This window comes from Stegostoma tigrinum, chromosome 2, assembly GCF_030684315.1.
Source record: "Stegostoma tigrinum isolate sSteTig4 chromosome 2, sSteTig4.hap1, whole genome shotgun sequence".
NCBI lineage: Eukaryota > Metazoa > Chordata > Chondrichthyes > Orectolobiformes > Stegostomatidae > Stegostoma > Stegostoma tigrinum.
In genome coordinates this window covers 147,733,115-147,750,069 of record NC_081355.1, presented here as the reverse complement: position 1 = coordinate 147,750,069, position 16,955 = coordinate 147,733,115, and the positions used below count along the sequence as shown (strand labels likewise).

The window sequence follows — 16,955 nt, the reverse complement described above, 5'->3', positions numbered from 1 at the left end:
ATCATTGAATCCAAGCCAATCAGCCCATCAAGTCCACACCGATCCTCCAAAGAGCATCTCAGCCTGTAATCTACATATCCCATTGGCTAACCCACCTAGCCTGCACATCCCCACACTATGGGCAATTTAGCTTGGCCACTCGACTTAACTTACACAGCCTTGGATTGTGGGAAGAAATCAGTGCACCTGGAGGAAACCCACGCAGACACGGGGAGAAGATGCAAATTCCGCAAAGACAGCTACTTAAGGGTGGAATTAAACCTGGCGCTGTGTGCAGCAGTGTTAACCATTGTGCCACCCTGCTACTATGTCAGTATTGGACATCAGACTTTCGGAAGGACATGAAGCATTAGAAAGGATACTAAAAGACTTACAAAAATAGCTCCAGGGATAAGGGCTTCAGGTAGATTTGGAGATCTAGGGCTTTTGCCCTTTAAGGAAAGAAGACTGACAAAACATTTGACAAAAGTATTCAAAATCATGACAAATTCAGACAGAGTAGACAGGGCGTAACAGCAGGATTGAGAACCAGAGAACATAAATTTAAGATGATATGTAAGAGAATCGAAGGCGATAAGGAGGGAAATCTTTTTAAACAGAGTGGTTGGGATTTGTAATGTATTGACTGTCAGTGTGGTGGACGCAGGTTCAATCAGGACTTTCAAAAAGGAATTGAACAATTTTCTGAAGGGAAAATATTTCTCAGACTTTGGGTAAAGGGCGAGTAGGACCAGCTGATTTGCAGTTGTAGAGAACTGGTATGGACACAGAGCCAAATGATCTCCCTGTGTGACAACTATTTTACATTTCCGTACCTGTAACTTTTTAGGCTACTGGGGTTTTTAGCAACTTTGGAATTGCCTGCTGCAGCAGGCAGGTCACTCAATTATTTAAAAATTGGGATCCAATTATGCCATTCCAATTCTAGCACATTTTTATTCAACAATTGGGGCAGTGCTAGAGTTGATCAAAGCATGTGGGAACACCTACAAAATTGTACTCCTGCAATTTTTCAGTGAAAAAAAATTGGAATCAAGAAAGTTCCACTTACTTTGAATGTGTACAACAGCAGATGTATAGGCCGAGCCCGATGAATTGCTGATATAAGCTGCATATTCACCACCAGCTTCTTTGGAAACATTGAGAATTTCTAGAGAATGATCTCCTTTATTGTCTGCCATCAGAATTTCATCAGTGGTACGTAAAGGCTTACCATTTTTAAACCAATAAACACGAGGGTATGGGTAACCTAGAGAATAAAGAGATATAAAACAATTTATCGAAAATGATTGACAAAGAAAAAGAATGCCAACGATCTAATTATGTCATTTAATTAGACCGGTTTTTTTGGTCTACTTTAGCACCCAAGCATGCTACTGTCTTATGTAAACTACTACAAGCTGCCTTTACTTCAGCTGTTTATTAAGAAATCTCACAGGCAATCAAATATTGAAACAATTGTTTTAATTTCATTGCGTGTTGCAATCAAATAAGATCCCTCAAATAAGTAAATTAAACCTCACAACTCAATTTAGCTATTACTTGATTAACAGTGGAGTTTCATTATAATTCCGACCAACAGTGTCTATCTCATGATATGTCCAGGGTCGTGCAGTGTTTTCTTCGAAGTTCTGCTGCTGCAGAATTGTGGAGTTGAATTCTCACACAATTTTCTGTCTTTTATGTTTGCAATGTGACATTCTTGATAATCCTTCAGATATTTTCATTGACAATACTGATTACACTTCTGCAGTCCTCAAGCCTGTAGCTTGCCTTCTTATCAGAAGTAACTCCCCTATTCCTCGTTACATTTAGTGTCAGCTGTCTATTTGAAAACACAACTTTAGCTCAGGACATTTCTTGTGTGCAGTCTTAACTGCCCATTTATCACAGGGCAGCAGGTTACCAAGCAGTGTTACCTCCTCTCTCCCAGGAAACAGCTTGTTTATGTTCCTTTGACCAACCTTCTTCCCAGGGATAGCTAATTAGCATGTTGCTTTTAATCCCTCTATAACAGTTTTTCCTTGGCTCCTTCTTCTCAGGAAAAAGTTTATTCCAGGAAGAATCCTTAAACAGTTATTAATGTTCTGAAGTTTACATTGTCAAACTACTTTATCTCATTCCTTCTATAAATCTACATTGGCATGCACCACAGAGCTTCCTGTACAGGAACCCGTCTATCTACCTTAATGAATGGAAAGCATCAGCTTGGGTCAAATGGTAGACTATTGTTGCTGGGAAGCAAGGTGTGGTTGATGTGCCTTAGTCCAGCATGAAATTCAGGCTGTGACTCCAGCATGTTTTTTTGGGAGGGGGATACGGAATAAAGACATTAACGAGAGATCAATATCGGAACATTCCACTGGTTCAGGTGGATATGATTCCAAAACAGTTGTGGAAAGCAGAACTTCCTCCCTATATCCTGGCCAATATTCTCTTAATCAGGGACAATCAAAACAGACTAACAATCAAACAGTCTTCACAAACTTAGTAGTAGAACCAATACTCACACAAACTAGACACTGTCCCTGACTTACTGACCTCTGCAAAGGAGGAAATAGTTCATGTGGCCAGGGAGGAGGGATGCTCTTGGAAGACAGCAAGGTCAAGACAATGGAATGAGGAGGCCTCCACCCTGGTGTAATGAACTGGGCACACAGGGGATATATGTGACACTGTACCAAGAAAAGGTATTGTATAAACTTGCAAGCTAATTCAGTATGTTATCCACTACAGTCAGGAGACATGAGCCCGCAGAAAGCTAAAACTCCATCTCTGAGAATGACAGCACATAACACATCTGGAGTTGGTGGTAATGTAGTGGTAACTAGACTCACATTCTAGAACGTCAGGCTAATATTCTGGGGACATGGGTTCAAATCCACTATGAGAGAGTTTGAACTCTGAAATGAATAAATAAAAAACTGGAATTATAAGCCTTATTTAACAGTGACCATACAACCACTGTTGATGATTGTGAAAATCCATACAGTTCACTATTGTCTTTCCAGGGAAGAACTCTGTCATCCTTACCAGATCTGGCCACTATGGTAACCAAATGACAAAACTAAAACTTCTAGTCTTTAAAGCCAAGCTTCACTCTGGGATTTGACTTGTCCAGTATATACACAGAACATTGAACAATACAGCACAGTACAGGCCCATAATATTGTGCCGACCTATTATTCTACTAAGATCAAACTACACTACATACCCTATATTTTACTATCCTCCATGTGCCTACCTAAAAGTTGCTTAAAAGTCTCTAAAGTGAATGACTCCACTACCACTGTTGGCAGCACATTCCACACACCCACCACTCCAAAAGTGGGATCATAACAATATAGCTCCATGGAAGCCACTGGTGAGGTATAGTGACCAATGTTCACAGATTCAGGGCACAGTCAAGAATAAATTGTCTGGTTTGGAGATCCAGGATACCGAAAAGGATAAAGTACTTGTTTCAACAGATTTGTTATTTTTCGCAAAGCAAGTTAAGAAGTTTAAAGGCCCTTCAGATATTACAATAGAACAACTGTCTGTTTCAGCAGGAAAGATATCCTCAGTGAAGGAAGTCCAACAGATAAAAGGTTTTCCAGTTCTAAAGGACCTGAAACTGCCACACTCTCAGGAACATAATCAAAGTCAATCGTCTTCAACACAGAGACCTATCAAGTTTCCAAGTCTGAAGTGAATGGAAAATAGCAGTACCTCCAGATGTTAGGATTTGTGAAGTAAGAGACCTGGGGAGATGGGATAGTGGCAGATGTGATTTTGTGCATAAGGTTGAGAGAGCTAGGGCCTTACTCTTTAGAATGATGAAGGATGAGAGGTGACTTGATAGAGGTACAAAATGATCAGAGGATCAGATGTAGATAGAGTAGACAGCCAGAGACTTTTTCCTAGGTTGGAGGTAGCTATTATGAGAGGGCACAGTTTTAAAGTGAGTGGAGGTAGATACAGGGGAGACGTCAGAGGTAGGTTCTTTACTCAGAATTGTTGGGGCGTGGAATGCATACCGGAGAGGGTAGTAGAGTCGGCCACATTAGGGGCATTTAAGTGGCTATTAGATAGGCATATGGATGATAGTATGAGGTAGGGGTGGAGGTTAGTTAGACCTTAGGACTAGGGTAGAAGTTTGGCACAACATAGTGGGTCGAAGGGTCTGCACTGTGCCGTACTGTTCTATGTTCTATTAAGTATATAATATTAATGGGAATAAAGCAAGGAAGGGCATAAAGGTCTTAAAGAGTTAATGCTCAGGACCATGTTAAGCACTGTACAGTGATGATATCACATGACCCTGAGGAGGGGCACAGTTTGGATCTGAAGGAATCAGACCTAACCCTGAGTTTTCCTTTGTATTCTCAGTAACAATTTCTATCATAACAATGTAACTTCTACCTACTTACCAACAGCAATAAACTACAACTGCCTCTTCTAGCAGCATCACAAGACAAGGTGGTTTTCCTCTACCACATTACAACAAGGCAGCCCACATATATGCTTACAAGGAAGAACAATGGTGGCAGCAAATCTTTGCGGTAGATTTTACATCATAAAGCTGTGGCAAGAAATCATTGTACAATAGTAGCTGTGCTGTAATGAGTATAATGGCATGCTAACGCGTTAAAGATATGTTCCTAATGTTTGTTGCTGGAAACTATCATCCTTCTTTATCCAACTGCCAACCTAATTTTCAACTTTTACCCCAACTTCTGAAAGCTAATATTTTTCCTCTTGTATAATTAGATTCCCCAAGTGCCTTGACTTCTGCACCTGGTGGCAGCATTAACTTATGTTCATACTTCTGTATGCTACTTGCAATCTATGCAGCAAGGAAGTATGCCGCCAGCTCTATCTCAGAACTTTCCATGCACTTTGTGATATTTGTACGTTATGTTCATTCTGTCCTTTCTTACTTGTCAGTTTGTACTTTAGCACCGACTACAACAGTTTGTCTCACATCAACAAGCAGCACAGGTGACCTGGGTCAGACAAACTTGTGCAATCATACACCTCTGCTAGAATCAATAACAAGATTGTGTTTTTGCGTTGTTAAGCTCAGAGTTTCAGAGTTGCCTTGCACCTTTCTTAAAAGCTAAAAGCATGACATATTTCAAATACTCCCTCAACCAACTTTGACTTTGCCTCTTATTTGCAGGTAGTTAATCTGCATACAGTATATTTATATTTGGTGTTGCGCTGCTCGCTATTTGCCAGTTTCCTGACCCTCTGCTGCCATTGCTTGTTGTCTTTCAGACCAGTGTTGGACCCAGCTTGCAGAGCTAGTGGTTGGGAAAATAAACTAAAAGGGCAGATGATGCGAAACTCCAAATGATGGAGCTTATTCATCCCTGGACCTTTAATCAGTCAGATGGATGTGTGACAAGTGTAGGAACTTACTACCATGATTAAGAATTTTCAAACCATTACTGACTAATCCACACATGTAGATATATGATAAAGAGATGCTTACATCAAGAAATCATAGGCACAAGTTGTAAGGCAACGGTATAAGGCTTCAACCTGATAAAATCAATACCTAACCAAAATGATCAACAGCCCATTGGTTGTGCAGTCAAACATATCCAACTCATTAGAAATTGCTTTATAGACTTATCAGTGGAAATAACAAAACCTCAGCACATATTCTAAAACACTATAGTAAAATGTGAGGCTGGATGAACACAGCAGGCCCAGCAGCATCTCAGGAGCACAAAAGCTGATGTTTCGGGCCTAGACCCTTCAGCAGAGAGCTGATGAAGGGTTTAGGCCCGAAACGTCAGCTTTTGTGCTCCTGAGATGCTGCTGGGCCTGCTGCGTTTATCCAGCCTCACATTTTATTATCTTGGATTCTCCAGCATCTGCAGTTCCCATTACCACTTCTAAAACACTACATTCTATTTATGAGAAAATTTTCTTCTTGACTTCTCTACTCAAAGGCAGGATTGACCCACCAGTTATAACTTTCACCATAGTTAGGTAGTGCAAGGAGGCAGTCCCAAATCCACTCCAGCTGGAAGGAAGATCAAACTCACCACTGAAAAGAAATCTGAGTTGTTGTGGCAACATAGACATTTCTTTCTGTGTTGCAGCCTGGAATAGTGAATAGAAATGGTGGAAGATACAATTTCTTTCTATCACATAGCTGACCAGGACTCTAAGATAACAAAGTGTGGAGCTGGATGAACACAGCAGGCCAAGCAGCATCTCAGGAGCACAAAAGCTGACGTTTTGGGCCTAGACCCTTCATCATCAGATTGTAGATGGCGGAAGTGTCGGAGGATGATACGTTGTATCCGGAGGTTGGTGGGGTGGTATGTGATGTCAACCTTCGGATACAACATATCATCCTCCGACACTCCCTCCATCTACGATCCGACCCCACCACCCAAGCCATTTTTCCATCCCCACCCTTGTCTGCTTTCCGGAGAGACCACTCTCTCTGCGACTCCCTTGTCCGCTCCACACTCCACTCCAACCCCACCACACCCGGCACCTTCCCCTGCAACCACAGGAAGTGCTACACTTGCCCCCACACCTCCTCCCTCACCCCTATCCCAGGCCCCAAGATGACCTTCCATATCAAGCAGATGTTCACCTGCACATCTGCCAATCTGGTATATTGTATCCATTGCACCCAGTGTGGCTTCCTCTACATTGGGGAAACCAAGCGGAGGCTTGGGAACCGCTTTGCAGAACACCTCCACTCCGTTCACAAAAAAACAACTGCACCTCCCAGTCGCGAAACATTTCAACTCCCCCCTCCCATTCCTCAGATGACATGTCCATCATGGGCCTCCTGCAGTGCCACAATGATGCCACCCGAAGGTTGCAGGAACAGCAACTCATATTCCGCTTGGGAACCCTACAGCCCAACGGTATCAATGTGGATTTCACAAACTTCAAAATCTCCCCTCCCCCACTGCATCACAAAACCAGTCCAGCTCGTCCCCTCCCGCCACTGCATCCCAAAACCAGCCCAGCCTGTATCTGCTTCCCTAACCTGTTCTTCCTCTCACCAATTCCTTCCTCCTACCTCTAGCCGCACCTCCATTTCCTATCTACCACCTCATCCCGCCTCCTTGACCTGTCCATCTTCCCTGGACTGACCTATCCCCTCCCTAACTCCTCACCTATACTATCCTCTCTACCTGTCTTGTTTTCTCTCCAATTTCGGTCCGCCTCCCCCCTCTCCCTATTTATTCCGGTTCCCTCTCCCTATCCTCCTCTCTGAAGAAGGGTCTAGGTATGAAACGTCAGCTTTTGTGCTCCTGAGATGCTGCTTGGCCTGCTATGTTCATCCAGCTCCACACTTTGTTATCTTGGATTCTCCAGCATCTGCAGTTCCCATTATCACTGACCAGGACTCTATTCCATTTAATCATCTGCCACTGGCATATGTTGGATGGATGTACAAGCTGATGCTCAATCTGTCTGGATATGTTGTGAAATTACGTTCCTTGGCCATGGTGAACTTTAACCCAGAACTTCTGGCTCTAGGGCAAGGACACTGTGTCATAATATCTATAACTTGTCATTTATCAACAATGCCCTGTAACACTGCAGATCTGCTAAAGTACGGAAGGTGGCGGGTATGTTATTTCACAATTGCCATAAATTTTTACGTGTATAGTTCATAACAAGATTAGCTCTTCTTTTGAAAAAAACAACTGCTGAATTAAAATTTTACACTCAATTTAATTTCAAAAGGCCTTGAAAGAAGCAGCCAGCACTCTTGTACAAAATAGGCCAAATTCTTATTTGAAGATTTAATCTGTGATCCAATGTTATTTGTAGGATCCTGATACAATTTCCATGTACCCAATGAACAGAGTAAGTGAGAGTTGCTAAGGTTTCTGAAAATAAGTAAGAGTGGAGAAAAGGAAAAGTAACAGGAAATAACATGGCTACATTTTAAAACAGTTTAATTTTATTCCCCCATATGAGAGAGAACCTGAGGTTTATAGCGTTATTATTTTTCTCACAAGTTGCATGCTGTGAGAATAGTTACTGAAATCTGCAATGTAATTTCATTTTGGGTTGAAAACTTCACAATTCCACTGCTAAACTGACAATCAGCCATACCTTTAACTTTAATTTGTAGTTTTACTATTGGAGCCCCAGCAGTAACAAAGGTATCATGAAGCTCCTCTATGATCTGAGGCAGTTGTTCTTCTTCAGCCTGTGATTCTATACCTTCCAAATTCTGCTCTCTGTTGTTAAAAAAAGCACTTACGAATTATTAAAAATCAGCACTCAAGAATCTTAAACTGAAATCTGTACTAAAACTTTATTATGGAATTGAAGAGTTAATGTGGCTCCACTTAGTGAGGAAAAACTCCTGCCATATCACAAACAGCTTCTCATCAGTTGGTCAAAATATTCAACAAAATCTTGAGCTGCTATGAGGGTGAATTTTAGCATTTAAATTCTTGAAAATTTAAAAACGGTTCAATTGTTTGCAGTTAGTGTCATTAGGAAGAATCTGCACATGTATTTGTGTTAGCATGGATGCTCATCAAAGATTAGCTCAACTAAATTAACGTGCACTTCCCAGTCAGGTTATTCACAAGCATATAATGCACGTCTTCTGATTCCACATACAAGGTATGCAAGTGAGATACTGTACTTGCTGGACTTTGAAATAACTTGTCCTTTTTGGAAACAATGCTCATCTACGCCATGCTATGATTGACATTCAGTAGCAGCGGTCCAAGTTGCAAGAGGCACAGAGAATAACTGGGAGAGAAGCCGCAGTATAATGGGCACAGGTCAAGGAGGCTGGTCAAGGGAGTCAGGCTGACTGGGGAAGGTGGCAGGGCCAGAATGTTTAGCTGCAGGAATTCATTCAAAAAGCCTCAATGCAGCTCCTGGCTTGTGAATGAATGGCTATCCAAGCATTGATTAAATATGATGTCACAACCTTTACCCGTTTAAGGGACTGGCTGGGACAAGGACATTTTGCCTGTCCCACCATGAGATTTGCCAAATTACTTTACTTCTGCAAGGACACAAAGAGTTGAGAACTATGTCATCACATGAGAGATATCAACCTGCCCCTGAGCAGAAGCAAAGCTCACTTCCACACCCAACACCCGATCTAGACTCCAAAATTGAAAATTATGCCCAAGGACTCTGAAAACTATGAAGTTCACATTTTTAATCAAAACTGCCTTTGAAGGCAATCACAAAATATAATGAATTTTTTGTTTCAATACTAACCGGGTTAGAGAAGCTTGGGCACTGACATAAGATGATGTTTCAGTGGCTTCTGCTGTATCATAGTCAGAGCTGCTGACTGTGAGAAAGGAATGAAACTAATTTGAACAAAAGGCATGTTATTATCATCCAAAATATAACAATGTATATGTAAAGTTCTAACAATTTGCATTTGCAGATCCAAAATATCAAATTCCTCCAAGTTAACACCAAAGTCATTATTCAGTTTAATTATCAGGTTTGCATCATATGTGCCAAATCTTACCATCAACCCTTAACTCTGCCTTTGTTGAAGCAACGCCAATGTAATTTTCTGCCACACATCTATAAACTCCCATATCAGTCAGATTCACTGATGTTAAAATAAGTTGATGACATCCATCTTGATCTTCATTAATCATGTAGTGATCATTCTCCTCAATCAGCTTTCCATCTTTAAACCATCGAACTGTTGGAGGTGGATATCCAGCTACCATACAATCAAAACTGACAGGGTAGCCTTCTTGAACATCCTGGTTCTGAAGTTCAGACACAACGTGGGGTGCTTTATGTGACGAAAGGGAACATAAAAGGAAATAACGCACTAATGTGAGAAAATGTTCTCAGCTGGAATGATGCTAAGCACGTATTTCATTTTATTACGAATTAGTATAGTTGTGCAAGTGACAGAAAAAATCCACAACCAAGGAATTTTCCAGCACAAAAATGAAACACTAATCTCTAAAAGAGGTATACTCAAAACCACTCTTAGGACCTTTTTTCAGCCCTTTTCATTTATGTTCTGCACAAGTATTTACCAGTTTCATTTTGAAAACTATTATCTATCCTCCTTGGATATCCTCCACTGTTTTTATGACGTAATTTGAGAGAGATTTTTTAATCATCCACCAAGTTAGAACCAGGTCAATAATGTTCTGGGGTAGGTGAGTGGCATTTTAGTTGGGACTGGAATTAATCTTAGAAAATGGAGGTGGACTGGTGGATGAAGGAGCAGTGGATGACCATTTTGGACAGCATGGCCATGTTACAGTTAGATTTTTAATCATTTTTATAGAAAAGGATCATTGAAAAATTCTAAATTGAGGGATGATATATTTTATAAGGCTCTGATGATCAGGTGGACGTGGAAGGGATGCAGTTACTTGAATGAAAATCAGTAAGAGGCATGAGAAAGGAAGGTTCTCCAGGCACAGTGTAGACATGTCCCCACAAAGATAAAGGTAATCGTGTCAAATCCAAAAGTCCACTGGTTTTCTATGAATATACAAAATAAAATAGTAAACAAAACGTTATGGTAGTCACAAAAAACTTAATATTGTAGAAAGCCTAGAGGTAGCACAAAAATGTATGTGGCTGAAGCAAAAAAGCAAAGTAGAAAACAGAGAATATGAAAAGGTACAGTCTGGGAAAATCAAAGAAAACCCAAAAGTGTTGGTGGTAGTGTACAGACATGGATAGAGAATTAGTTGGCAGAGAGGAAACAAAGAGTAGGAATAAATGGGTCTTTTAATGAGTGGCAGACAATGATTACTGGGGAAATGCAGGGATCCCAGCTATTCACAATATATATTAATGATTTTGATGAGAGAACTAAATACGGTATCTTTACGTTTGCAGATGTCTCAAAGCTAGATCTGAGGGTGAGCTATGAAGAAGATGCAAAGATTTGGACAAGTTGATTGAATGGGTAAATGCATGACAGATGAAGTATAATGTGTGTATATGTGAGGTTATCCACTACAGTAGGAAAAACTGGAAGAAAGATGATCTGGCTAGCAATAGTCTGGGAAAGGGGGAAGAGTCCTTGTACACCAGTTGCTATGGAACTATAGAAGCAGATAATAAATTGTACAGTATCTACTGTATTTTTCCAAGTGTGCCTTAATTTTTAAGACTAACTTTAAAATATTTTGTTCATTGTTAAATCTTCAGATTATGTGATACATTCAAAATTAAAGTTCGTATGATTTAAGCAAAAAGCAGCTACAAACTTACCAGACTCAACAAGAATAGTATGTACCCCCTCTTCTATATTGGTCTGATCGTCAATAGATGCTGCAGCCAGCCGAGATACCTTCTTAATCCGAATCTCAACTCTGTTTCCTTCCTCACAGATATCAATGTGAACAGGAATTCCTTGACCAATAAATATTTCTCTAAATCTGGTTGCTGCCATTTCAGCCTCAGTCAATGAATCAAATTTTATATAAATGTAATTTTCATCTTCATGGTAAGTCTGTTTGTCCAAAATATCTTCATCGCCCTCATCCGCACTAAAGAAAAACTCTTCTTCCACATCAGAAATTTCAAAAGACAGTTTTGAATGCAGAAGTCTATGGAGTCGTTTGCCTGCTCTACGGAAAGCATCATCAACCTCACTTCCTGAAGAACTTTCTGGCTCACTGTCAGTGCCATACTTCATACCAATGCCCTGTTTGACCTTCTTAACTGTTTCTTTTGTATCACTCGCAATTGTAACTTTTCCACTATGAGAAGTTGCACCAAACTTGTTAGACACCTCACAAGTATATTCTCCAGTGTCTTTTTGTTCCACGCCTGTTATAATTAAAGAGCAAGTTCCATCGCTGTAATTATCAATGTGATAATGCCTTCCATCAACAATTTCTGCTCCATCTTTGAGCCAACGTACCTTGATTTCAGATTTACTCTGGGCTACACACTCAAGATGGACAGTTTGCCCAAACTTACTTATCTGACATTTAAAAACTTCAAAAAATACAGGTGCGGCTTGCTGTTTAAGTTCCTTCCTGGTTTTATAACCTTTAAATGCAGCCTGGATTTTTGTAGCAGCTTCAATGAGAGATGGGTCTTCTTTCGTATCTTGCAATTGGTCAGGTTCAATGTGTGAAGTCTCCCAGTGTTTCCAAAACTTATTTGTGGATATAGTTTGCACTTGCCCAGCTACAGTTACAGTTGACTTTCCTGCCTTTTTCAGATAATGAACTAGGGATGGAGTACCAGATCTTGACTCATCATCGGAACTTGTGTAAGAATCACATGTCCTGGACATTTCATCTGTAGATAAATCTCCCAATTCCATAGCTTTTTGTAGCCGGTGCTTCTGAGCTTTGTCGTCTTCTTCTGGTACTTCACTGATGGAATCAAGTGTTGGCTCTCGACTCATTCTACGTTTCTTAGCTAGAGCTTCCCACAAAAGATGTAAGTCACCTTCCTGTGCTGCCTCAGGTGGCAAGCTTGGTTTTGGAGGAACCTCTTCCCCATCTACTAGTTCCACCCCAACTTTATCTGGCTCCTGCGGAATTTCCAAATCTTGGGGTGCGATGGGTTGTATCACAACTGCAGACAAGTTAAGACTCAATTACTTAAAATTAGCACTTATTAATTCAACAGGCATATTGAAATAATGGCAATAGAAAAAGTGATAGCCCAACAGATCAGAACAAAGTCAACTCCACCATACATAATAAAAACAGAATTTATAGACACAATGGCGTTATGAACACTGAGATGATCTCAGAAACACTGTGAAATGAATTTTGGCATGAATCTACTTGCAATCTTGAACTACAACTTTATAAATACTTTTAAATTCTTAGGTTGAGTTGTGACAATGTATTGTGGTGGTGCATTTGATGGTATATTTGTTACTATGTTAAATATTATCATCTATGCTTATATATATGCTGATGTGTCTGTCATCACAGAAAGTGAGGGAATATTATGTAACCTATTTCTTCTGCACAGTCAGTTAGCGTGCTTATAAAGTGAAGCAAAAAAAGTTTTCACGAATGAACATTCAACCTCTGACGATCCTTCAGTTTTATTTACATAAATCGAGGATGTGATAACACAACCGGTTATATTTCTAAACTATATTCAATACTTTAAAAATTAGTTCAGCAGCCTGTCTCGTTTTGGCACTTTTTAAAGAGCTACATAAGTGATTTATGTTGCAGATTTAACATGTTTTTTGTTATCTTGGTAAAAGATCTTAGCTAATTTATTCCTTTCCAAATTCAACTTGTTACCTCAGGCCTCTCAGGTTACTTCCTTGATGTATGTGTAATTAACAGAAGAAACTAAGTGATCTTTGGACAATTTTTCACGGTAATTAGCCAATTAGAGATAAATGAGAATCATGATGGGCTAATTTTTTAATTGACCACGCTGATGTTACTCATCAGGATCATACAACAGTTTGCCATTCACGGTCTGAAACTGAAAATGGTGACAGCTGAAAATAAAGTCAAATGGGCTAGGATTTCTGGTCTCCACAATACTGGGATTTTCTATAGACCTCCCAACAGCCCATGTGAGACTGAGGAGCAGATATATAGTCAGATATTAGAAAGGTGTGAAAACAAGCAAGGTAGTTGTGGTGGGTAACTTCAATTTTGCTCTTCTTGATTGGGACTCCCTTAGAGCTCAAAGCTCAAATGGAGAACAATTTATTACCTATGTCCAGGAGGCCTTTTTGAGACAGTATGTTGATAAACCAACCAGAGAGGAGGCCATACTAGACTTGGTATTAGGGAATGAGACAATACAAGTGTTCGAAGTTTCAGTAGAAGAGCATTTTGGGTCAGTGACCATAATTCCATCAGATTGAGTCATCACAGACAAGGAGAAGAGTGGACCTTGGTTGAGTATGTCTCATTGGGCAAGGGTAAATTACATCCAAATTAGACAAGAACTGTGGAATGTGGATTGGGACCAGTTATTTGAGGACAAATCTAAACATCCAAATTAGACAAGAACTGGGGAATGTGGATTGGGACCAGTTATTTGAGGACAAATCTAAGTATGACATGTGGGAGGCTTTTAAAGACCAGTTGACTAAAGTGCTGGACGTGCATATTCTTGCAAAACTGAAGGACAGGAAAGGCAGAATCCAGGAACCATGGATGACAAGGGAAATTATAAACATACTCGAAAGGAAGCATACGATAGGTCTGGGCAGCCACAAACTAACAAAGCTCTTGAGGAGTACAAAGAAATTAGGAAGGAACTTAAATGCAGAATTAGGAAAGCTAAAATGGGCCACGAAATGTTTTTAGCAAACAGGGTCAAGGAGAAACCCAAGGCTTTTCATGCATTTATTTGAAGAAAAAGTGTAGCAAGGGTAAGAGTAGGACCCCTCAAACACAAAGGAGGGAAATTATGTGTGGAGCCACAGGATGTGGGAGAAATCCTTAACAAGTACTTAGTATTGGAATTCACTGTGGAGAAGAACATGACGGATGTTCAGGTCAGGGATGAGTGTGTGAATACTCTAGAATATGTTAATATATTAAAAAAGAGGAAGTTTTGGGTATCCTAAATTCCATTAAGGTAGACAAGTCCCTAGGGCCAGATGGGATCTATCCCAGGTTTATTGAGAGCAGCAAGGGAAGGAATTGCTGGGGCATTAGCAGATATCTTCACATCCTCCTTGACCACAGGTGAGATTCCAAAGGACTGGAGCCAATGTTGTTCCCTTGTTTAAGAAAGGAAGCAGGAATAATCCAGGAAATTATAGGCCAGTGAACCTGATATCTGTGGTGGGGAAGCTCTGTGGAGATACTCAGGGACAGGATATATGGACATTTAGAAGAAAATGGACTAGACAGCAACACACAGCATGGTTTCATACAGGGAAGGTCTTGTCTCACCACCCTGATTGAATTTTTTGCAGAGCTGACAAAAATAATTGATAAGGCAAGAGCTGTGGATGTAGTTTATATGGACTTTAGTAAGGCATTTGATAAAGTCCCACATAGCAGATTGGTACAAAAACGAAAATCATATGGGATTTGGGGTGGCCTGGCTAGATGGATTCAAAACTGGCTTGGTCATAGAAGACAGAGGGTAACGGTGGAAGGGTGTTTTTTAGAATGGAGACTGGTAACTAGTGCTGTTCCACAAGGATCAGTCTAGGCTCCTCAGTTGTTTGTAGTATATATGAATGATCTGGAAGAAACTGTGGATGGTCTGATTAGTAAGATGATAAAAAGATGAGTGGAGTTGCTGATAGTGCTGATGAATGTCAACGGATACAATAGGATATAGACGGATTGGCGACTTGGGCACAGAAATGGCAAATGGAGTTTAAACCAGACAAATGCTAGAAGATACATTTTGGAGGATCAAATTTAGGCGTATATTATACTGCTAATGGCAGAACCCTTTGGAACATTAATACACAGACGGATCTGAGCGTGCAGGTACACAGTTCCCTAAAAGTGGCAACATAGGCAGCTGAAGTGATTAAGAAGGCATATGGCATGCTTGCCTTCATTGGGCGCAGCATCGAGTACGAGAGCTGGCAAAACAGGATGCAGCGACTCCTTCATCTGCTCCATACTCCCCACCAACCCCACCACCCCGGGACCTTCCCTTGCAACCACAGAAAGTGCTACACCTGCCTATACACCCCCTCACCTCCATTCAAAGCACAAAATAAACCTTCATATTAGACATTCATCTGCACATCCATCAATTTGGTTTACTGTATCGGCTGCTCCCGATATGGCCTCGTCTACATCGGTGAGACCAAACGGAGACTCGGAGACTGTTTTAAAGAGCAAATGCACTCTGTATGAGACAAACGACAACACCTTCTGATCGCCAACCATTTTAACTCTCCCTCCCACTTGCTGGGTGACATGTCCATTCTAGGCCTCCTCCAGTGTCACAATGACACCACCCACAAACTGGAGGAGCAGTACCTCTTATTCCACCTCAGGAACCTACAACCCGATGGCCTAAACGTGGAATTCACCGGTTTGAAAATATCCCTATCCCTGGCCTCATTCCATGTTCAATTCTCCCTCTCATCCCTGCCATCTTGACCTGACACAACCTGCCCATCTTCTCTCCCCCCTATCCGCTCCTCCCATCCTACTGACTAATCCCCACCACCTGCGCTCACTTATCACCATCCCACCTACTTTCTCCGGCCCCAATCCTGCTGTCTCTGTTTATTTATGAGCTTCCTTCCCCCTCCTCATTTCTGAAGAAGGGTCCCAACCCGAAACGTCAGGTTTCCTGCTCCTCTGATGCAGTCTGGCTTGCTGAGTTCCTCCAGCTCCATACCTTGTTATCTTAAAAATACCAGGATTGTTTTCACTGCAAAAACAGCAACTGGGAGGAGACCTAATAGAGGTCTGCAAATTATGAATGGCATTAAGCTACTTTGATGTTGCCTGACCTGCTGTGTTATTCCAGCTCCATATTGTGTTATCTCTTGCGGCAAAATAAAAATCCTTGTTAGGCTGCATGTGGAGTGTTGTTCACAGTTCTGGTCGCGACATTACCAGAAGGAGGTGGAAGCTTTGAAGAGAGGGCAGAGAAGGTTCACCAGGATGTCGCCCGGTCTCGAGGGCATTGGCTATGAGGAAAGATTAAAAGGACTAGGAGAGAGTAGGAGCTGCCGACGCTGGAGTCTGATATAACAAGGGAGCTGGAGGAACACGGCAGGCTAGGCAGGATCAGAGGAGCAGGAGAGTTGACGTTTCGGGTCTGGACCCTTCTTCAGAAATGGGCAAGGAGAAGGGGGCTCTGAAATAAATAGAGTGGGGGCGGTGGTGATAGAAGGGAGATAGTGGAGCAGATAAATGGGGATAAGACAGACAGGTCAAGGAGGTGGGGATTAAGCTAGTAAAGGTGAATGTAGTTAGGAAGATGGGATGGTGGTTGGTCAGTGAAGAGGGAGGGGCAGACAGTTGAGAGGGAAGATGGACAGGTCAAAGAGTCAGGGAATCTCAAGT

The 16,955-nt window shown here is 41.2% G+C and overlaps 1 protein-coding gene across 16 annotated transcripts in view; it reads right to left on the bottom strand.

Annotated features, from left to right (window-relative positions):
* Nucleotides 1-16,955, bottom strand: part of obscnb (obscurin, cytoskeletal calmodulin and titin-interacting RhoGEF b) — a 760,766-nt gene that overhangs the window by 232,488 nt on the left and 511,323 nt on the right. For all 16 annotated transcript variants that reach the window (XM_059639939.1, XM_059639947.1, XM_059639941.1 and 13 more), the window contains 5 exons: nucleotides 11,221-12,543; nucleotides 9,491-9,769; nucleotides 9,229-9,304; nucleotides 8,092-8,219; nucleotides 1,052-1,249 (listed from right to left, as the gene is read on the bottom strand). In XM_059639939.1, coding sequence (XP_059495922.1) covers nucleotides 1,052-1,249; nucleotides 8,092-8,219; nucleotides 9,229-9,304; nucleotides 9,491-9,769; nucleotides 11,221-12,543 — 2,004 coding nt within the window. The remainder of the gene's footprint in view (nucleotides 1-1,051; nucleotides 1,250-8,091; nucleotides 8,220-9,228; nucleotides 9,305-9,490; nucleotides 9,770-11,220; nucleotides 12,544-16,955) is intronic.